General features: G+C 35.1%; 1 protein-coding gene and 1 non-coding gene across 3 annotated transcripts; one reads left to right on the top strand and one right to left on the bottom strand.

Moving 5' to 3' along the window:
- The first annotated feature begins 218 nt into the window (after nt 1-218).
- Trnak-uuu lies at nt 219-291 on the top strand. Its single transcript has one exon. It is a non-coding gene; the product is annotated as a tRNA-Lys (tRNA).
- A 2,295-nt stretch (nt 292-2,586) lies between these two features.
- On the bottom strand, nt 2,587-23,442 carry LOC124413493 (sorting nexin-27). Of its 2 annotated transcripts, none has more exons than XM_046894111.1 (7): nt 23,113-23,442; nt 5,934-6,071; nt 5,019-5,243; nt 4,416-4,726; nt 3,650-3,888; nt 2,988-3,269; nt 2,587-2,897 (listed from the first exon to the last, which is right to left on the bottom strand). In XM_046894111.1, exons 1-7 carry the CDS (start codon nt 23,433-23,435, stop codon nt 2,829-2,831), a joined length of 1,587 nt encoding a protein of 528 aa, XP_046750067.1. In that variant the 5' UTR covers nt 23,436-23,442; the 3' UTR covers nt 2,587-2,828. The 2 variants fall into 2 exon arrangements, with proteins under 2 accessions (XP_046750067.1, XP_046750068.1); XM_046894112.1 differs by lacking the exon at nt 23,113-23,442 and adding an exon at nt 7,847-8,014.

Below are 23,442 nucleotides of genomic sequence, written 5' to 3'. Positions count from 1 at the left end.
GATATATTCATCTTTAAAATGCAAAACCAAGAAGGTGACAATGGTCGTTTTAGCCCATTGTCAATACATTCGATTAATTGACAATGGATAACATAATTTTAGCGAAAAGTGTGCGTTGAATTCAATTTTGATACAAAATAGCGTATGAAACTTTGCAACTGTGAGTGTTGAATTTTAATTTGATAAAAAATAGCGTATGGTACACAGTAATATTAAGCGCCCGGATAGCTCAGTCGGTAGAGCATCAGACTTTTAATCTGAGGGTCCAGGGTTCAAGTCCCTGTTCGGGCGGCGAATTTTTTGAACTCATAAACACGTTTTTTTTTAGAAACATCATCACGAGTACGAATGATTATACGCGAACTTAAAATAATGCATTTAGACGGGCAATGAATTCACTGAGGAATATTTGTGTTATCAAGATAGATCAACAAGTTCGCGTAGCAGCGGTATAGACTCAATGGAACCATTTCCAAAATACGAGTGAAACACCGTCGCGGTTTTGTAATCACTTAAAATTATTTATTTGTTCGTTCTTTACATATTGGTTGGTACAGTAAGAAACTTAATAAGTTGTAAATCAATAAGCACCACAAAGCCTTACAATTTAGAAGGAATAAATGAGGTAAATTATAAATATGTAGAAGAAATTTTCTTTTAAGACGATGCAAACATTCCATTAAGCGGAATATATATTTATACATTTATATGTATTATAAATATTTATCTCGATTAAGGCGCGACAATGTCGCGAAGAAAATTATTATTATCACTATAATAACTAGTCTCTAAGTTACAAGATATTAATAATAATGATATGGTCTTACTAACTATAATTATACGAGTAAATTAATCATTATTATACTAATATTATATTTTCAATAATACATCACAAAAAGCCATGGAAATTTTCATAATTCAGGAATATGGGTGATGTTTTTTGCGTTATGATAACCAACATTATAATTTTTCTGTACCATATTTAAATCTTCTTCTTCTTCATATGTGCCAACTATTCCAGCTTCTAATATTATATTAATATTATAATTACTTTACTCATACGTATTTTAAATATTCATTCTTTTTTAAGGAATTTCTTATTTCTACAAAATTTTTTCAGTATTTCGAATTTTTCAGGTAGGTACATCACCGTCATTATACCACTTTGATTCATGTTTAATACATACATACAATTTAACGAGGATTTCCGAGAACTCTGCCCGTAAATTTTATACCTAAGATTCCTTACCGTAGCAGAATTCGACGTGATCCTACTATTACTTATTAATTGTTTCAATTTTTTTTTCATCTCTCATTTTATAAAAAAGGAACAAAAAATCCGTTACAGTGTTCAAACATGAATCATCTATAACCAAAACTAGGAGTAAAAAGAAAAAAAGAATAATATTATTGTATAAAGATAATCGTATAGCATATTTTTTTCTTATATAAATCTTATTTACAGTCAGATTAGTAAATTCATAATTTACTTGAAAATAATTCGGAAAATACTTGAAATAGCTAGCTGCAGATGCTGTTAAAACATGTTTATAACTTTTCGTGTAAGTATATGTCAACTAAATAATCACTAATCAACACGGGGAAAAACAAGAAACACAATTTGCAGTTGCTTGGATTTTTTATATTGCAACCGATACTCTTGGCAATAGCTAGACATTAGCTATTCAACAGTATCACTACCCGTGACATCATATCATGTATAGGTGTAGGTTCCATTACGCGGCGATAAAAAATAATAATTTAATGCATACTTTTCGTAGACTTTTACCTTCTAAAATTTATTAACTCAGATTTTTGTTGCATTTGATTCTATATTCTTCTTTTAAAGAGGCCATTGTGTTAATGCCTATCTACCTAATTCAACAAACATGTTGTAAGGTATTTCGAAACGGTTACAAGGTACATTCAACATTAGTATGTAGGTGATCAGTTAATAATTGATAATGATCATTATTATGTCGCACACAGATTCACTAACCTGTGTCAACTATCAATAAAGTTTTAAAACATTAACGACAATTTAGAATATATTCATTCGCTACATACTTTCATCTAAAATCTGTTTATTACCATCAATAATATTACTATTATTATTCATTTATATATATCTATATATATGTATTCATTAGGAAAGAGTATTCATTTGTTTATTATTTATTCATTCATTTATATATTCCCTCATTCGCTTGTTGCTCATATTAATATTGTTATCTTTATAACGGTAACGGTAATGGGTAATGGTGTTCTTCAGCGCTTGTCTCAATTCTATTACTATTATTATTATTATTGTTGTTGTTGTTGTTGTTGTTGTTATTATTATTATTAATTATACCCCGTAACGACAATTCTGAACATTAAAATACTTGCGTCGTTCCGAGGGAAGAGGTATGTATCTAGATTTTCACACTACCATAATTCGAGTTATGCGTAACGTTTATGGGGAAGGAAATGAAACAAAGAAATATATATGTATATTGGTGGAACTACGTCCATTGGCTACTTTGTTATACTGGAACAAACATCCCGAGATCGAAAGACAGTGAGGTCGACTACGACGTTTTTTTCGAATATATTCGAACACAGCATCAAATACTTGACGTTTCTTAGCAATTAAGTCTTACCGTTTCTGCTACAGTGCCTAAACTTCATAGGCCAATGTAAATCGAAGTGCTGGCATATTCAATACCTTACCCTATCATCTACCTGTCTTCCAAAGGTGTTTGCTTCTTTTTTTCTCCAAGGTATTCGTTAGATAATGTTAGAGTAATATTTCAACGAAAGCCAAACGTTTACACTTGGGCGTTGTGTCATTCTCCGGGATCATCCCACTTCGCTTCTTCTGCTATTCGATCGAAGCAGTCAGAAAGGAACGTATACTGTAAAAACAGGTGAAAAAAAGCACATAACGATATGCATACAATGTAATCTTTTCCAAAATTTCGTAATTCCTATCAGTGCAAACTCACATAAGGCGTGAAGACTTTCAACCAACGGGGTGGTCTATTGTCTGGTCTTGTGTACTGAAAACAGAATGCCATGCTTTCCTCGTCAACTTCCCAGCGAGCTATTGAACTCCATTGAAACTCTACAACTTGTGATTCGAGGGTACCATCTTCCTTGCACGCATGCAGTTTGAACGCAGCTGCACCTACAGCAGCCACCACGTGTCCCTCTTTTCTCGAATCGCACGCACAATGTGGAAATACGACATCGCCATAGCCATTCAATTCTCGAGCCAATTTCAGGTACTGAAACAATATAATCAATGCCGAGATTTTTAAGAATGTCATAATTTGCGTATTATTGTTGCTTGAGATGTATAAACATTCGGTGAATTTTGATATTAAACAGTTCGTACAATTTTTTCTCTCTTACAATTTAAACCCAGATACGAGATTGAAGTTCGTAACATTAATTAACGATGCACTTTCTGGAAAAATCGTTATTTCCTACTTTGGATTTGTCTGAAATTTACTAAACTATAATAAAGAAAAACGTACAAACATGTAACAAACAAAACTCCTTCGAAATCTATTTCAAGTTACAAAATAATGATTTCCTTTCCGTGTTCCGTTACGTTGCCCCCACTAACTTCAACCTTCTACTCAGGGTTCAATCAAAACCTTACTTCGTGTTTCCTCGATGCATCTTGTAGAGCTTTCAGCTGGTACAATCTTTCGCCAGCACTAATATGCCCTCTGTTAACTTCGTCTACAGCCTGCCAAAATATCCAAGTCAGTGCCTGTTCACTGAGTGGTCTTGACAGTGTGAATAACCATCTTCTGATCGCCAAACAGGTTGCGCTGGCCGTCGAATAGTTTTGGATGTAGAGAGTGTGCGGATGCTCATGTGGTTGAAGTTTTCGTTCTGAAATTTGGTAATAAATAGTATAAAGTTTTTTCAATCATAAATTCAGCAAAGATTCCTCATTTTTATATATGAAAAGTAGATTTTCCATTTAATTTTACTCTTGGGAAAGTAATCACAAATAACTCGTGAGGAGGCGAAAAAAGACGATTCTAGACTAAAACAATGATCCAAAACTAGAACAATCCGGGAACTAATCCAGGTAACTCAGAAAAAACTAACTTTCTCAGGTCTTTTCAAATCAAAGATTAGTTTGTTTACTGAATATATTATGATAAAAATACTCGATGAATTATTAAGAGTTCTGAAAATATGTCGATCTTTCCGTTTTACATGAACTTTACAAACATCAGTTACCATAAGAAATTTGCAAAATCGAACACATAATTTGAAATATCATCTGATGGTAAGTTAGTTAACAAACAATAAAATAATAATCTTTATTATCGAAACGTACCTCTTTTTAACTTCAGAAAAGGTTTACTTGCAGATATGAATGAAGTAAAGACGAAATAAATTTTATTTACCGAAATTGTACTCGACTATTTCGAAGAGGTAGAAGTACTTTGCTGTGTCTGTATCGAGCCCAACCCTGCAGCATACAGCGTCATAAACGTCCCTCGCATTAGCTGCCTTCGCCACAGTCACTGTGACCACCTCTCGATCAGGCAGAAGTACCTTGAGGTCAACTGCTGGACCCTGGTCACCGTCTTCCTCCAATCGATCAGTCAGGAACTCTTGCATAGCGTCGCTTTCCGCGATAACACGAACGGCACATACTTTTTCCAAATACTGTTCTAGGCCACGGCGCCTGCCGTCTAATTGCTGCTCGCTCAACCTACATTCAAAGCGTTTGATTAGAATGTTTTCGTTTCTAATTGACGTGTCTATTCAGAAACGAGAAAAATGGAAGATGGTCAAGTTCACAAAGAGGTCTGTTGTTTCAGCGTAGCAAATGATCATGGAATTTTTCATGTCTCGTATCTGTGCTGTTTTTGCTATAAATTTAAACATCTTTGAATGTTACATCGTTAATAATACTATGAATTATTACCATCGCATATGGTGAATCAGTATTAAAGATGAGATGAAAAAATGTTTCCACTATGTAAAATATGAGAATAACTTACTGAAAGGGCCATTTTCCAGGTAACTTCGGGAAATTGAATCCAATGAATTCCTTCTTGAGGGCCATGTGAAGAGCTGCGAATTCCCGGTACCGCCGCGAACACAAATGCCTTCCTGCCATGTGGACGTTGAAGACGACATATCGTTCATGCTTGCGTTCTCGGACATGATAATCCGGTACACTAATCGGCAGGGATCTCTTTTCGCTGTAGTCGACAGACGCGTAGCTAAAAATGGTGACGCAGATGATTATCACGGTGTTTTACAACGAAGGTTTACCTAATCTACTGTGTAGAATTCTAAAAAAACAGTATACGATAAAGGTGCCGAAAATTCTCAAAAGTTCATTTTATGTGAATTTGTCAAATTCTTTTTGCAACTCATTATATGTACACTAGATTGTATGAAAAAGATCGATAATTATTTTTCAAAATTAAAGTTGAAAATATTGTTCGAAATGACGAAAAAACGATGCTGTCCAAATTTTAGCTCTTTATATTAACATTTGGAAGTGCTTCATCACGATTTTCTATTTCCTGTTTGAATAACATGGGAAAATTTTTTTGAACCTTGGAATTTTATAACTTGTTAATACATTAGTGTACTGATGAGACTAGAACGTATTTCTGTAGGAAATTGAATGCTGTACAAAAACGGTCTCTTATCATTTTTTGATAAATCTACTCTTTCAATGTAAGATTCTTAAATACCTTTTGACCTTAAATAACTTTTAAAAGAGTAGATTTATCGTAATATGATAACAGAGCTTTTTTGTAGAGCGTTCGATTCCCTACAAAAACACGTTCTGGTGTCTTATCAGTACACTATTGCGTTGACGAAATAGAAAATCGCGATGAAGTACCTCCAAATATTAATTTTTGTCATTTCGAACATTATAAAAAAATTCGAGGACTTACCTCAGGTCCTCGATCGGTTCCAACCTCTCAGCTTCCTGGGGCGTGACGGAGATAACTGTCAGGGTGAGTACATCACCTCCAGATTTTATCAGATCCACGACCTGCTTGTGCGTCGCTCCTTCGACGTTTACGTTATTTCTGTAACAAAGTAAGCATTCCCCATTAAATTACGGCTGTCGTCTGCATCATAGATAATATTACGAAAAAGAAAGGAATCTCGTGTAATGTGCTCATGTATTAAGATGGTCAAAAAACTGAAACTTGATAATATTCTCACCTTTCTTTTATAAAAATCTGCAAACTGTGATGTCACATACTTTACATAAAAACAAGATGACCGGAAATGAATAATTCAAAAGTTTAGGGTATAAATGTTCATTGTCAGTTATATATAAAATTGGATAGAAATTATGAGTTTTCAAGTCTTAATTCTTACACTGATCAGATAACATAAGCATAGTTTTACATGATACTTAATCAACATTTTGGTGTAATTGCGAGAAGCTTTATGCGGTCCATTTAGTAGAATTCATTACAATCATGTCTTGCTTATTCTATTACGTGAGTTAGAAGTCAACCTAATAAATTGCATAGAGTCGTGCCAAAAAGTATACATTTTAAAAAATGCATGGCACACATATTCATGAAGTACATCAATAAAGTATTGAGCATCGCAGTTGATCCGAGTTAAAGAACTTGAAAATTCTGGTCAATACGCAGGTCATATATCAGTTAGCGGTTATAAGAATTTCAATCAGGTGCATAAAGGATAAACAGTTAGAATGCAGATGATCCAAGTCACTGTAGGCATTATGCATCTATAATGCATGTTGTTCAACCGCGCAAACTCAACTCTAGATAAATAGTCTGGCTGACGTCAACAGTTAGGAGTGCATATGTATATACCGTATTTTTAAGCTTCGCACGATACCTCTTTAAGGTGAGGTACAGGTATATGCAATGACTGAGAGCGATAACGGGAAATGATAAAAAAAAAAAAAAACTCTTGCATCAAGTTAAAATAAATGATTATGTGTACAGCGAATTATAAATTTCAATTTTACATTATATATGGTGTGTGTGTGTATGTCGGTGTGTGTAGAATCATCGTGAGTTTTCAGACTGTAATGTCCTTGCTCGATAATATCTGAAAATGAAACTTATACGTAATCCGATAAAACGTAACGATTAAACAGTATGGTCTGATGATATTGATCAATTTTCAAATAGAAAAGTATGTTAATAGGATATACATAAACGTACTATATATATATATATATAAAGCCGGAATCCCTGCACAGTGATTAAACTTATCTGTAGAACGGAAAAATACTACTCGTTAGTAGATAAAGTAATAAAAGAAAATTAAAATGTTGAAAAATAAATTTTATTAAAGGAGAAACGGCGTAGATTGTTGATCTTTTTATATTCCGACTCTCGTATTCTTATACAGAAATAAAATACTCGGTTTGTTTATTATACATAAACGGGCAGCATAACGTTCATATACAGCGGATTGAAATATGCGCGAATAAATTTTTTTTTAAACTATCAAACGGAGTTTATCGCGAACAAAATATTCCGAAATCCAGATGTGAACTTATCGGAAACATAAACATAACTGAACTTAATACCGAAAGTGGTGTTGCAGTTATTTGCGTATAAATCGACGGTGAGATAATACCGATGTACAAACGTTTGAATTGAAATTCAAGTACGAAAGATGCGAAGGAAAAAAATAAAAAAATAAATAAAATAAGAAAATAACTAAAAAATAAACATAAAACAAGAATCATGTTATATATAGGAACGAACATAAACGCTGCCCTGCTACATATTTGAAAGTGAGTGGGAAAATTCCCGATCGATAAACGCGATAGTAATGTATACATTACATGCTATGATATACTTACTCCTTCGCAGATATAACATCAAGTTGAAAATTTCCATTGACATGAGTACCCAATTGCCTCAATCGCCGTTTACTTTTCGCCCAGTCGTACTGAACCGCAGTCACGTGACAAGACAGCATGTCTTACTTTTAATAGATTTGATCTTTTCCCTTTCTCTAATCACAATAATCAATTGGATCGGGTCATTCTGGCACCGAGTCTGATGATGTACTCTCCGAAGACGCGCAACGTCGACCGAACAGAGAGTCCGAATTGATAGGCGATAACGACGACGACGACGACGACGACGACGGGACGGGACTGGCACAACACCACAAGAAGCGCATACGCAATTGCTCCATACAATGATGTTGGAGCTTATTAATACGTATAATGAGCAACACGAGTTTATCGAGTGGTCGTCATCTGTTCAAGCCCCTCTCGATTTCGCATAATCTATAACCTACACAGAGAAGTTTGTGCATGCAATGTTGTACATACACGATTCGAAAAGAGAGAGTGAACATTGGAGGTGTTTGAAGAAAAATAAATTAATGAGCTTGCGATATTTAGTTTGAGAAGAAATACACCCACGAATCGTTTAATACGTGTTTGTGTTGCGTATATACTTGATGATCTTAGCGAAAGACTGACGAAAGAAAAGGAAAGAAATACCTTAAAAGAAACATAAAAATAAAACAAAAATATATATATCAACAGTGCAGCAGATGTAATATTATCTCTGTATTTATAAAGTGCAAATATTGCAACACACAGCGCGAATTTCGTTAATTGGGGTGATAAAAAATGTCAATTGCCAGTATCGAAAATCGCATAAAAAATAAATATTCTTCTATATTGTACAAAATGATCGGTTTAAAAATAGAACTCTAAAGTCACTTTGGAGTATATATATATATATATATCACGTGTAACGATAAATTTTCTCAATACACTATATATTTTAGTGTACATTAAATACATTAAAAAATAATTTTTTTATTAAAAAATCGGCTTAAATCTTCCAAAGAGCCGAACGAGGTCTAGATCGGTCAAAAATAGGACCGCGAGTATGAGATAGAAAAAAAAAAGAACATACATACAACGCACCTGTATGTTCGTCCTCGACGCGAGATAATTAATTCACAAAGAGCTCCTTCACCGCGACAAAGGACTAACAATAAGATAATTGCAAATGGAATAAGATATAAAGAAAAAAAAAAAAAAAAAAAAAAAAGAAAGAAAATGAACTAAACTTTTGAGTGAAGAATATCAAGATATATTTTTCCCTGCACGAGTATGAGAACGAAGAGGTTTTCTCATAAAATATATGATAATTCACAGTATAGTTTTCCATGCACACTTTCAATATTGGAAGTTTGCGTCGCGGTGTAACGCGAAAGTTTCGATGTAAGATTTCACACTTTTGTCGGAAAAATATAAATTACAATAAAAAGAATGGCGAATTGTCGAAAAGTCTGCGGGTAAAATATAACTTTTTCAATTTCCAAAAGTTAGAAAAGAAAGACGACGTGAACCCGGCCACACACGCAGAATAGAATTAGTTTCCCACAACGAAACGGACACTCTCTTCGGTCTTTCGATCTTATACGCGGTGAGGTAGGTAGTCTTTCCTCAAACATTGCAGATTGAAATGAAGGGGAATGGTGCAGGTTTTGAAGGTCTCGACGATCGACCGCGTTGAATTCCAAGAGTGAAAGTTTCTACTCTCCGATTGGACGACAAGGGAGGCGTGGTTCGATACACAAATCGAAGAAAAAAAAGAAAAAGGCATCGACGATCTGTGTTTTTCGTAGAGGCTTGTTGGCTTGTTGGCTTAAACACGCGTGAAACTGGAAATACAAATGCATAACGACGACTGAAAACACAAAGCAGATTTTTTCGCTGAATAAGTATGCTAATCAATAGCCAGAATAATAATTTTAGTTTCAGGTTTCCTGAGCAAAGGGTTGAATTTCTAAGATTGGGATGATTTTGGACGATGAAGACCGAATTTTTTCGATTACAGCGATTAATCAGCGAATTATTCCTACAGTCAAGAAACGTCGAAAAAATCTCTGATGTATTTTTATTACTTGCAATTGGCATTGCTCAGAGCTTAACGAAGAATCTCTGCAGCACACGAGCGTAATTGCCGAGGAACTCCGAGACGTCTGAAACGCCGCGAGACACAATTTTCTTCTCCCATCATCAAAGAACGCTTTGTCCGTGTAAAAAAAGCTGTCGCTTCCGGGTTGACGGAGGTGGCGTTTCCTTATTTATAAGTAAGAGGATGAAAATAAGATTTTTGTAAGGAAAATCAGGCCAAGAAGTAAGATTCGTACATACATGTATACAACTGACGCAAATCTGTAGACATGTTATGTACACGTATAGTATAACGTGTGTACACACACATGTAATAACAGACGAGGGAAAGTAATTTCATACACGTTCGTGATTCCTTCATTGGTATAGAATTTACTTCTATGGGTAGAAAATTGAGTTTACCAAAAGAAAAGAGGGAGGAAAAAAAAAATATGTGCGTGGTGTATTCACACGTTCGAATGTGCTTTTCGCGAAATCCTCTCGTTCTTCATTCCTCGACGGATCGACGAGGTGGAGTATAACAAAGAAAAAAAGGGTTTCGATTATCAGCAAAAAAAAAAACTTTTAAAAAAATACCTGAAAAGAAGAGGAACGAATGTATGTAAATCAGCTGACAAATGCTTGAAAATAAATGTGACGACGTCAGATTTTTAAATACACACTTATAGAGGTAAGTATGTATCACACTTTCGTTTTGGTTGAAAGTATAGGTAGAATTAAAATTATGACAGTGTAATCTTACTCGCAATCTCAAATTCTTGTCACATGTAACATTGATCGTCATAAAACTGACTCATTATCAGAGCTTATCTCGATATCATTCATCATCACGTGAATCAACGCAATCCAAAACGCATAGTGGATAAGTGTGATTGGAAAACAGTCGTTAGATTTCCGACAGTATTGATTACAGTTACATCTTAGAAGAAATAATCAATCTATACGCAACACTGACCACAGAAACTCCATTTTTTTTTATCTATACAGGATAGTTTTCGAGATCTATATCAAACCATGGTAACAGCTTCGAGTGTTGACTCACAAGTTAAAATTGTCAGTAATAATTTCATTTCGACTTAGCAGCTGTAGTTATAAATTTTCAAGCGAAACTAACCTCGTCCTTATTATTTTTTACTTTTTTATTGTTTTTAAATCGCCTTGACTTTTCATTCCAGATACAAATTCAATCTCATTCGTACAAGTATCACCCTGATTAATTAAACACCAACAGTCCAACAGTTAAATACTGCAGATAAGAATAAAGCAAGTACAAGGATTGAAATTTTTGTAACAATATATTGAATCTACCAAACCATTTTTTGCATTATTGAACCGCATTTACTATTAAATTTTATTTCTTTTATCAATTACTCTGACGCTTGCAATGAAAAAAAAATTATTTTTTTCCCTTTTCTTTTTAAACGTTTATCAGAAATCCTGCATTTTTTACCGCAGTAATTTTCCATATTTTTCGGGACCGACTTGTACGCTTCGCTCGGGCGACTCTCCGCTGTACAAACTCAGGTGAAACCTTTCGAGTGATTGTAAGCCCGTAAAAGCACGCTGGCAGTGTAGCGGTACTAACGATAAGAACCAACCCCGTCTCTTTTGTTTTTATTCTTTTCTGCAGGGCCATCCGGTGGGGTCTCATTAGTATCAAGTTTCAGCTTTCGCTCCGTCTGTCGCGAGATTCGTTGTTCCAACTGTATAGTATTCGGTGCAGTATTTTCCACCGTAACTTGGCGTATAACGATAAATGAAATTCACCATTAACTCTCCTCGCAATAAGTTCTCCGTAAAATTACATGTATATTAGGGTGTCCCTTATTTAGGGTGTTGACAAATTTTTGTCGCCCCACCTCTCAAATCAACTTCAAATAATTAGAAAATAATTGCCTAATTTATCAACTAGAATTTTTTTTTTTTTTTTTTAGTGTTGTAAATTTAGAGTATTAATCCACTTAGGCTATTTCAGGCGAATTTATCATACACTGGGAAAAATGGATCGAAATTTTTTTATTTATCATTTTTTGAAGGGGGGCCGTCGTGCTCCATCCTCCCCTAAATACAGTCACGACATTGCAGTTTCGTTCATCAGCGCCGCGTTGCGGAAAATTATTGAACGATCACCGCGTGGGACGGCGATGCGTATGTTTAAAATGAGTCGGTAATTCAAGATCTAAGATACACATATAGTATATATACAAATAATAACGTGATAAAAACTCTGTATACCTACATCTACATGATAATCTACATATCGTACCAGCGTCATAATTAGTACCAAGCAAGGGATATATTATTGTAAGATAAACCGCATTTGTAAGGTACTTTTTTTTAATGCATGATAGTTTTTAAAAGAAAAAATATTTACGCAGCTCGTGTATAAGACTAATAATTATAAATAATTGAATTAAATATATCTAACACGAATGAGAGATTGAAAGTTTATAATTTCGATGCTACATACGACAGAAAACGATTCTTAAGTAATAAACGAGATTTTAGTACGTTACTTTATATGCCTTTCACTAATTTAAACAACTTGTGTAATCGCGCACGATATGCTTTCTCAATTTCTGCACAATGCGAAAGATATATATATATGTCGAACTTTTTGCACGACAAAGCGATGATGTCCATGTACAGGTACAGAGATACTTATATATATATATAACATCTTACATATATATATATATATACATGTGTACACCTATACACGAACAATTTATAAATAAAGGATAATTGGCAGAGATATAGAAGGTCTGAAAAGTCCGCAGTATAATGCTCTATATATATAAAAGTTATTATACCCACGTGTGCATAGCTGACGTTTCCGATCAATGGCGCAATCATTTCCATTCAAAAATTGTATAGTAATACTAGGTGTATATTCCTATCTATTAGTACCTACGAGTAAATTATACATACAATAGGTTGGTTGCAAGGTTATTTGGATGAATTTCGACCGTCAGAGAAACCGAAGTCCGTGACCATCCCTGAGGCTCTAATTATCCCCGCACGGCTTTGGATTCTACTCGCGGTTCGTTCTGCAGCAGCAGCTGTGAAGGGTTAAATTACCCCCGAAAGTCTGAGAGCGTGGGGTAATCGATGGACACCCACGCGTCACTTTATCATTATAGGATACACCCACGGGGATGTTAAACACCCGGAAAAAAGTTTGACCGAATAAAACAAATTCTTCATTCACTATAACATATATATTTATATACGATCAATGAAATATTTAATCAAACTGGCGCTGTTATTTATTGCGATTGAAAAAAAATATTCAAATGGAAATATATTATGTAGACTGAAAAAATGTGATACTAACATGCATATTATATATACGTGTACAAAAATGAATTTCTTCAAATCTCGAGTATAATTTCAAACACACACTTTTGCGATATCTATAAAATCCAGCGGAACTTCTACATCGGTGCGTACCTTATAGCCAGAACCGCATCATTTACTCATTCACGTGCGTACTACGGCTTATACATATGTATGAAACTACAATATATAACATAGAAGGTTAATCGAGAAACGTCACGCGAGGATATCGGGTTATACATACCATATATATATATATATATGCCATATACGAGACATTATATACGCGAGTCAGGGTCGCAGGGAAAGTTCTTTCCCCCCTGAGTTATCAAACGGAAATTGAAACTACGTAAACACACGTCGATTGCTCAAAGGAAGGCTTCCGATTTACCCAGTAGAAAATTAAAGGGGACGAAGCTCGCTAATTCTCTCTATCTAAAATTACCGTTACACACGCTGAAATACGGTAAATTATACGTCCACCATCGTCATCTACAATGGATTTACAGAAGATACTCGTCCGGAGTAGAGGGCGGAAATAAAATTTTCCGCTCAGAGCTTGAAAGAGCTTTTATCATTTTTATCTACGTTAGAAGTGCGTCATATCTGCTAGCGATGCATCATTCGTGAGGTGGAAATGACGCAAACTTCAATTGGCACATCGTCTGCAGACAGTTCAGTTTGCATTAACAATAGTATAATGAATGCGCGATTGATTATCGCGAATAAAATGAATTATCATTTAATCCTCAAAATATGAATAATGATCGATTCAATTCGATTCAAATAATTTCTATTATTATTCTTTTTACTTTACGTATGCATCACACATTATCCATATATGTATAGTATATACAAGTTATTCACTAATTAGTTGCGTACGCGATAAACATAAACACACACACACGCCCATGCATCTATACGTGCTCTATTAAAAAAAAAAAAAAATTTTTTTTTGGAAACAAATTCAAAAGTTTCATTTAAGTATAAAAATATGCCTGTTCAAATTTTAGCTCATAATATTAACATTAAAAGGTTGCGCATTGGACTCGTCTATTTTCCGTAAGAATAACGTGGGAAAAATGATTTTTGCCCCTTCTGATTTTTTTATAACTAGAGAATTGAACGCTTTAGAAAGAATGTCTTTAAATAACTTTCAAAAGAGTAGATTTATCATAAAGTGATAAGAGACCTTTTTTGTAGAGCGCTCAATTCGCTACAAAAACATGTCTGTGAATTTTCTGTACGACGCATCGTTGGCTAGTTATAAAAATCAGTTATTCCCACGGAAAATATAAAATTACGACGCTCAGCCTTTTAATATTAATATTAAAAATTTGAACAGGTGTATTTTTATACCTAAATGAAACTCTTGAATCTATTTGCAAGAATTTTTTTTTTTTTTTTCTAAACACCTTATACATCGTAAAATTGAGTAAAGCTCATGTGAGGCGCATTCGCCAAACATACAGAATATTTGCATGAAGTAAGAAAGTTTTCCGCATGTACTAATAATTATTAAATATAAAATTACATTTCGAAAAAATGATGAAAACTGTATATCTGTTTACATTCATCGTCAGTTGAATTCGAATATTTTTCAAATTTCTCTCAATTGGTTATTGGAGGTGAAAAATTGTAAATTAATGTTAAAGTGTCGGAAAAAAAATATACATATATATATATATATATATATATATATATATATATATATTTAAGCAAGTTATACAACGTCCCGGAAGCCGGAAAAGATTGCGGTGAAGTTTAACGTTGCAATATTCAATTCCCGAAGGCTGATTACAAATAAGGGAGCGTCAGCGAATCAATAATTAATCAGTCGATATTTATTATTCGGGTTATTTTCATCGAGATCAATATAACTATCTGCAGGCTAAAAATATAATTATACGCCTAGATACGCCTACAAGTATAAACATATATATATATATATATATATATATATATATATATATATATATATATATATATATATATATATATATGTGTCGCGTATCGCAGTTAAGTGACATGCATGTTTGGCGATGAATCTGAGTTTTTGCAGTGTTACGAAACAACACGGTGTGTCTAATAACAGTTGGAAGTCAGATTGCAAACTAGGTATACGTACGTGTGTATATACATGCATGTATATATACTTCCGGTATAAGCATAAAACAGAGCTAGTTTGACTGACTTTCGGATGTTGAAAATATTTAGAGTGCAAGGCGAAAGGCGAATGACGTGCCTCGAATAAACTTTGCACCTTTGTAATTTTTTCACCAATATACGCTGCCAGATATAATATTATATTCCTCGATGTGTATATGAGACATTCCACACCATATCGACCTGAGTGTGATCTTCACCAGCGGCAATTTTTGTCTATTTTCAAAAATGGTGTATAGTGTGTGTAAAAAAAATAATATAATTTTCACCGGCTTTCAGATTTTTCGAACCACGGTTTTGATTCTTACTGCTCCGAAAAACACGAAAACCTAATTATCGAATCGATAGTCGTAATGGATTGGCTTCAAATTTTTCTCATTGAGCGAAACAAGTAATTGAAAAGCGAGAAAAAACGTATAAAATATAAATTTGTATTTTAGAAATTTTTATTTTATTCAATTTTTCTCACTTTTTAATTACTTATTCCACTTGCAACTTCTAAACCAAAACTTTGCTTATTTCCATCTAGATCTCAAAATTTTTTATATTTCTAACAAAGAATTGACGAAAATTTTTCAAAGTCGTTGAAAAATGATTTTTTATACAGTCCACACAATACTTAAAAATAAATAACGTCGGTTTGGGGTAGAATGCCTTATATATATATATATATATATATGGAAAAAAAGCTCTTCCGTACATATTATGACATAATAAATCTGAAACCTTTCAAGACGGCAATGGGAGCGCAAATTACAACGTAATAATATACACGCGCAGAGTTTCTGTTTGAAAGAAAGTGTTTCGTGCAGGCGTAAATATAATATTATACTACACTGCATTACATATTATTATTATACGAATGAAATACAGCCACGCAGCGGACTCTGCGATATTGTAACACGTCATATGCGATGTAACCCAATCAATCCACACCACCGCCTCATCATCACCTTTTTGCCAGAAATAAAAATGCAAATTTACACGCTGCGGAAGCGTGGCGGCGAGTGATTATTAAAAAGCGTGGGACAAACGTAATAAGTACTTACGTCTACGAATTTTGTCACTAATCAATTACAAGATCCGAAGAATTCTGACTCATTAAATTATCTGTTTCAAAAAATCCGTCCAAGAAATTCGCCGATGAATTTATCCTTAGCAGCAGATCTCAAAATTTTTTTTGCCGAGTCGATTGTTAAACAAATCTGAAGCGGTGAATCAGTCGCATTTTTTAATTTAGTGCTTATCTCATTACTAATAATATAAATTAAACGTTTTATCATTCGGTCAACAGGCTCAAGCTTTTTCCGGCTGTGCGTTTGACACTACTTTAGGATTATCTTATTTTTAGTACAAACATTGGCTACCGCAAATCGTGATAAATTATAACAGAATTTCACACGTGAATCAGTAATATTGTTTAATGCAAGGCTGCGATTATTTTATTCTTTTTTTACTTACAAATTCGCCTTTCCCTTTTCTCGTGATCCTGCAGATCTTCTTCCAACATTAATATAATATAATACAATTTATACGTCTACAAAAATTATTTCCCGAAATTCTCCTCTGAACGAATAATTTGTTTTTAAATACAATTATAGGTAGAATTAAGTCGATAAATACAAGTTTTTACACCTTTCGATGCACGCGGACACCACGATTGTGTAAAACCTATCATGTTTTCACTCAAATACCTTAATTAAAAAAATAACAACAATGCGTTCCGTTACATGGAAATACCTTAGCAGATTTGTCAGTCATAAATTCATCAAACCTACGGTAATAACGGAATGAAAAATACAAATTTTCCGAACGTTTATTCAACACAAAGTTGCAGTAAAATAAAAGAACAAAAAGACACGTGTCGTCGGTATTATCGGGTGTCCGTTCCTCCTCCTCACATTATTTCAATGATGGATCTTTGAAAAAAGTCGTTATTCAGTAACTTTAAGATTATTTGAGATTTATTAAACTGTTAATATAACATTAACAAACTGAGCCTTTGCAAATTAAACTTCTTCAGGTATTCTAAAGGTGCAAAATGGTAATTTTTGTTTCAACGTTTCGAAACGTTTCCAACGTTATAATACTCATATAACTTCAGCCTCGTTCCCTTAAAAGCACCTCCACTATGGCCTTGTTCTCCGCACCCGTTCAATGAAATCGTTTATCAAAGGTTTTATCGACACGCGGGGAGTCGTTGACAAAAGTATACATACATACATACATACATACATACATACATACACATACACAAACACATATGTGTACCGAATTATGTGTGTATAAACGCTGCGTAATTACTGCAGCAGCCCCTGTCAAATACGCGTATACATCGATTCATCCTTCGGGCACCCTTATAAATTATTTTTATTATTAATAATAATAACAATAATAACAACGATGATAGCTTACGACAATTTCTCTAAGCATGTGCCGAACATATATTAACAAATCTTATTATTGTTTGCTCCTTCACCGTTCGTATAGATCGTTTTTAATTTTTAGAAAATTTTTATTTTAACATGTCTTTACCTTCCTCAATACAAAGCATTGAAGGAAAAAGTCTACATTCTTTCCCCTCGCTTTGCCGCGCACCCTTTTTATCTCACGAGTACATGGAATGCGGAACTGCAACGTCGTGATAAAGTGCAAGGCACGTTCGGCACGTTTTTTTTTCACACCCCGTCATCGCGTCGCGTCGTTGTTAAAGATACGAATAGAATACAATTGTGAAGAAATATTTGAAAAACGAAATTCCCTAACGTAGATATACATACGGAAATTGTAATTTCATTTCGATAGAACGATATCTCGCATTCCTCTATGCGGTACATTACAATATTTGATGTGATATGTACAGTTAATTGAATTACTTAAAAATGTTATCGAATTCGTCGAAGTCAGCTGTATTTTATCAGAATAAAATGAGGAAGTCTGTGCATAATTGATTCGAAGCGAATGATTTTTTTTGTCTTAGGATAGTTTATCTCAAGTGTTCTAAGTGAATTTTAAGTCTCTGAAGTACTATTTTTAGATTGGATAGCAGTCACGTTTAATTGCACATTAGCGAAAACAAAGTGCCCGAAGAAAGACGACTAAAAAAATAAAAACGTTTCGTTATCACGTCTTATAATATCTAGACGCGGCTATATTATTATACGGTATACTTTACTGTAAGGCGGGCATGATTATTTGAAAATTAAAGCAGAAACATAGCAGCATTTAGTGAAAATAATTTTAATTATCTGTTGATAACGATAAGTGATCGAGAAATAGAAAACGCAAAAAGACGTGATTATATTTTTACACGTATTGACACAGCACACATTGAATTTTACTCTGTCAAATATTCTATAGATATACCTAACGATGGATCAACAAGATCCATGACGTCTCTAATTTTCGTTGAAACTAGCGTCGGAACTTTAGACAAAAGTATTGCAAAACATTCTCGACTTTCGTGCAGTGCAAAATTGAAAAAACGTACTTCTATGAAGATTGAAGATAATTTTTTTTTTCCAATTTCACCAACACGCCATTATTCTCTTGAGAGAAAGAAGGAAATTGGATGATCTTACAACGTCTGAAGGAAGTAAGTTACCGAAAAACCGTACCTCATCCATATATCGTGGATAATTGAAGCTGTCTCCAAAGTGACGTCGCACTTCTTTCAAGTAAAAACATGAACCGCAATCTTGCCTGCATTCCGCATTGCGAATTTTCGCAGCGTCTGCAAAAGTGCGTTATAATATATTCCCATAAAAATGGTGTCACATGCAATTCTGATAGACTGTGCTTGAATGTAAGTACGCTGCTTCACGAGAATCGACCCCGTAGACACCATCTTCTGCATACATACAATATATGATCCGTGCCCTGACTGCGGCATTTATGATTGGCAACTTGATTGCAGCATGACCTGAATATCAATTTACAGATTAAAGATTCGTAGGCCGGTTACAGTTATTACCGCGTTCCATATGTAATTCGACAATTTGTACTTCTCATATTTCTAATATATCAGTCAAAATCCTGAGAGTGTGCGAACTAACAGTTTTCACAAACACGGATAGCTAAAGTAAAGTTACTAACTTAAACCTCGTCGTTTCAGGCAATCTTACATAGCCGAAAAAAACATTTTAATCATTTTTTAATAATGCATAGTTTATTAACAATTAACGTCGCGAACTTAAACCCGGTGCAGCACAATAAATTGAAGTTAGTCGGTTGGCGAAACAGGTTTAAACTCCTGATTAAAAAATGGTCCCAAGATGCTTCTGGCAATCTCTATCTTTGTCCGGTACGCTGTTGGATAGTCCAAAGACTGAACGTCATGCCTGTGAAGATCCTCACATGTGACCACTATGTTCTCCCTCCTCCACGGCATATGTGTATTATTAAAGAACAATCGGTGTACGCGGTTGTATTCGAGCATTGTCCAACAGTACTTTCGTAGTACACATTAGATCGGATTGTTTGGCTCCTCGAGACTCGCGGTGAAACGATCGTTCGCAAGGTCATGGACCCCTGCATCAAGAAGCAGCATCCGCGAGGATCGACGGTCACTCGGCGTGCGTCGACCGGTTTCTCGACGATGTGTAATTCCCGCTTCATTGCACTCTTCCATTCCATTCCATTCCATTCCATTCCATTCCATTCCATTCCTTCTCACGGCGCATACTTATCGTTGAAATAATTCGATAAACGTGTTCTCGATGATTATCTGACGCGTTAAACGATGATTAGATCCGAGTTGCATGGTAAATATCGAAGGATTTGTTTTTCATACGTACAGAGTGAGTATATGCCTAACAGATTTCTTTACGCACACACACACGCGCGAACTTCTATCGGTGAGGAACGAGATGAAAGTGTATAACTGTAGATGCAAAGGAATGAGGCTGACCACTGATTGCTCGCAGTGAATCTCTGCGACCACGGTCGGTTACATTACAAATGAACATAAGCAGCAGGAATAGATCTATGTATATATAAATGTACGTTCATTTACAGACCTAATACATATGTTCATGTAATAACTGATTTTCGTTCGAACCTGTTTTTCTCATACACGAATTTATCTGTTTATCCCGCGTGTTATGGACATGCGTGCGTATGTATGTATACATGTATATACATATCATGCAACAGCAGCCGACAATGATACGGGAGGCAGAAAAGCGACGTACACATGTGCAAAAACAGATTAAGCGAATCAGCCGCTTATTATTTCCGCGGGGGCGGATGCGGACCGTGTTGATCGACATTCTTTGGACTATTATTGTATAATTACCCGAATAACATCGAGTTAGATATTATAACGTAGTACCGCGTGTGTGTATGCTTACGGGGATATTAATATCATCGCAGGTATCGAATAAGCTCGATAGGACTATATAACAGAGGTCAGCAAGAAGTTTATTTATTTTTTTCAAATTTATATTCAAATAAATAAATTTTGATTCTATATATCGAATAATAACCATAATCTTTTCTTATTACTTATAAAGTTTGCTTTTCTCTTTTTTTACCTTGATAAATGTATGTATATATATAAGTCTGCAAGTTTTTGGTTAGTATAGCTATGACCAAAAACTTTTTCTTAATCTGTGTAATAATTAATTATTATTTTCAAAGTAATGTGAATGTAAAACTGAAGTTTGTTTAATTTTTATTTACAATAAACGTTTGAGAAACGGATATTTTTCTCTTAAAATTTAAAATATCGTTCTGCTTTCTGTAAAAGCAAACTTTAGCTAATCAAACTATTTTTTCTTTTATTAGTCACGTGGAAGAAATAAAAATCTGACATCTAGAGCTCAGGCTCACAATTCGTGTTGACCGGTGTAATCAATCAATCGATATGGGAAAGTGTATGTGTGTATATATATATATTATATATATAATGCGTGCGACCGCAACCATCGTTTGTATAATACATATACAGTGCGTAAAAACCATCTGCAGAGATAAATCGATACGTGTTTGTATATAGTAGTATATATAGATATATATTGTGTTATATTATATATACTATACCACAATACTATATACATATATATTGCAGTATAAATTTACGTGCCAGTTGATAAACATTTGTCAACAATTAACCCAGGTGACGTAAGCGAGAGCGGTGAACGTCTTTGAGATCCCGGAAAAGTATTCCTCTAAGAATAATAGAAGTGGAAAGAGAGTAAATTGTCGTTATCACAGATCAGCGAAGAAAAACCGGAACGAAGAACTTTGTTTGTTTGTTTATTAGATATGTAGATGTTTTTATTATTATAACGGAACGTTAATGAATGCCGGAAATGATTATGTATAAACTGTGAAATACATACAATATACCTGCTCTGGGATATAACGTGAATGAATTGCCGCAAGTAAAGTTGAACGACGTGAAATAATTGTTGTTAGGTAACACGCGTTATACATATATACTATACACCTGTACGTTACTCGTTCGCATCACTCTCGCTGTTTTCGTCGTGTCTGTCATGCATCTGTTTGCTGCTGTACGCGTTTATTTGTGCATCTGCATGCCGACCTAGGCATTGAGTGTATGAAAATAAATCTATGATTCGTTATAAGAGAAAAACTGTGCGCCATTGATGCTTTTGTTAACGGCATATCAGGTCGGAGTAAATGGAATGTGGATTACCAAAGCAAATAATTCCTTAGGAATTGTGAGAACTTGAGGGGAGCAGCTAGAGAGAACGGTAAATATTACTCGTTTCATTGAACCTCGGTGCTGTTACCTGTCTCTGCAGGAGGAAGTGTGGAAATACCTCGAGAGTGTATAAGGTATAAGGTTGTTTAGCAACTCACGTAAGAAGGTGGGTGCCAAGTGTAACTACAAAGTAGTTACACATTCCGTGTATTTTAATAAAAATCATTCGAGAAAGTCTATACCTGAACGACGACGTGCACGTACGAGTTATAACGCGGCGGGCTAAATATTTTCAACGCCGGTTGAACGATCAGATCCGTTTAACGAGTTGATATAATATATAAGGAAAAAGGAATGAGGAATGAAATACGTGCCAGGATTGCGTAGAAAAATGGCTTCGAGTGAACCGAGGAGAAACGGTGAAGGATAATTATAGGAAAAGAAATCAAGGAGACGATAAAACGAGTCTTGTTCTCTACACAACTGCAAGTTTTGAGATCCCTTGTTTTACGAAATTTATCGAATCGAACAGCTATCATTACACGCTGTGCATACATACACACATACGTTATCCTCGCCCTCCTCGTAGCCACCTGCTTTTATAAACCGATGCCTGACTATACATATATCAAAGGCCGTAAAATCAGTGTGCATACATATACAGTGCAACGATTAGTAAGGATTGAAAAAATACGTGTTACAATAACACGACCGACGACTAACAACGCGAGAATTTAAACGACGGATGAGTTTTATTACACCTATACCGTCCCTCGTGTTCAAGAGTGAATGAACGATTTTCAACCGGAGGTTTACAATCGTTACAAAGGTCTCCCCTGGCCTTCAGAGGTCTAATTTCGCGGTGGAATCAAATCGGCGTTCCGTTCAAAACGAAAACAATAAACGACCGACGGTGCTCGTCGGCTTTTGAAGCGTAACGACAACCGGTCGCAGGCTTAAATGTCGAATGGTTTTTAAGGTATCTGTTTCGTCTACTCACACTTCGAGGATCCTGTCACCCTTGCGTACTCCGGCCTTCTCGGCGGCGCCTTGGGGTAGCACAGCGCTGACATGTTGCAGCGGTGCGTAAAGCTCCCCGTTGATGCTCCTCAGCTGTCCGCCTTCGCTGACTTGACCGCGCACGTTGAAACCAAACCCGGTTTCTGTCTTGTATATCGTAACACACCGCGGTCCCTGCGCGGAGGGATTCACCGAGGGACTCGGGTGCTGCGGCACCCGCCCGTTGTTCATCATCGTCACTGTCGTGTTCATTCCGTCATCCCTCGTAGGCGGACGCTGCACCTCCGACTCGCAGTCCGCCATCTTACAT

The sequence above is a fragment of the Diprion similis genome, chromosome 12, assembly GCF_021155765.1.
Source record: "Diprion similis isolate iyDipSimi1 chromosome 12, iyDipSimi1.1, whole genome shotgun sequence".
Classification (NCBI taxonomy): Eukaryota; Metazoa; Arthropoda; class Insecta; order Hymenoptera; family Diprionidae; genus Diprion; species Diprion similis.
Note: the sequence above shows the minus strand (reverse complement) of the source record. Positions and strands in the feature narration are given on the sequence as shown.

Bases quoted from the DNA above. Each gene is read 5' to 3' on its own strand.
- LOC124413493 (XM_046894111.1), bottom strand. From the start codon at position 23,435: ATGGCGGACTGCGAGTCGGAGGTGCAGCGTCCGCCTACGAGGGATGAC. The intron at 3,889-4,415 runs GTAAATAAAATT...ACCAAATTTCAG, and splicing joins AATAGTCGAGTACAATTTCG to AACGAAAACTTCAACCACAT. The intron at 3,270-3,649 runs GTAAGGTTTTGA...ATATTGTTTCAG, and splicing joins ATGCATCGAGGAAACACGAA to TACCTGAAATTGGCTCGAGA.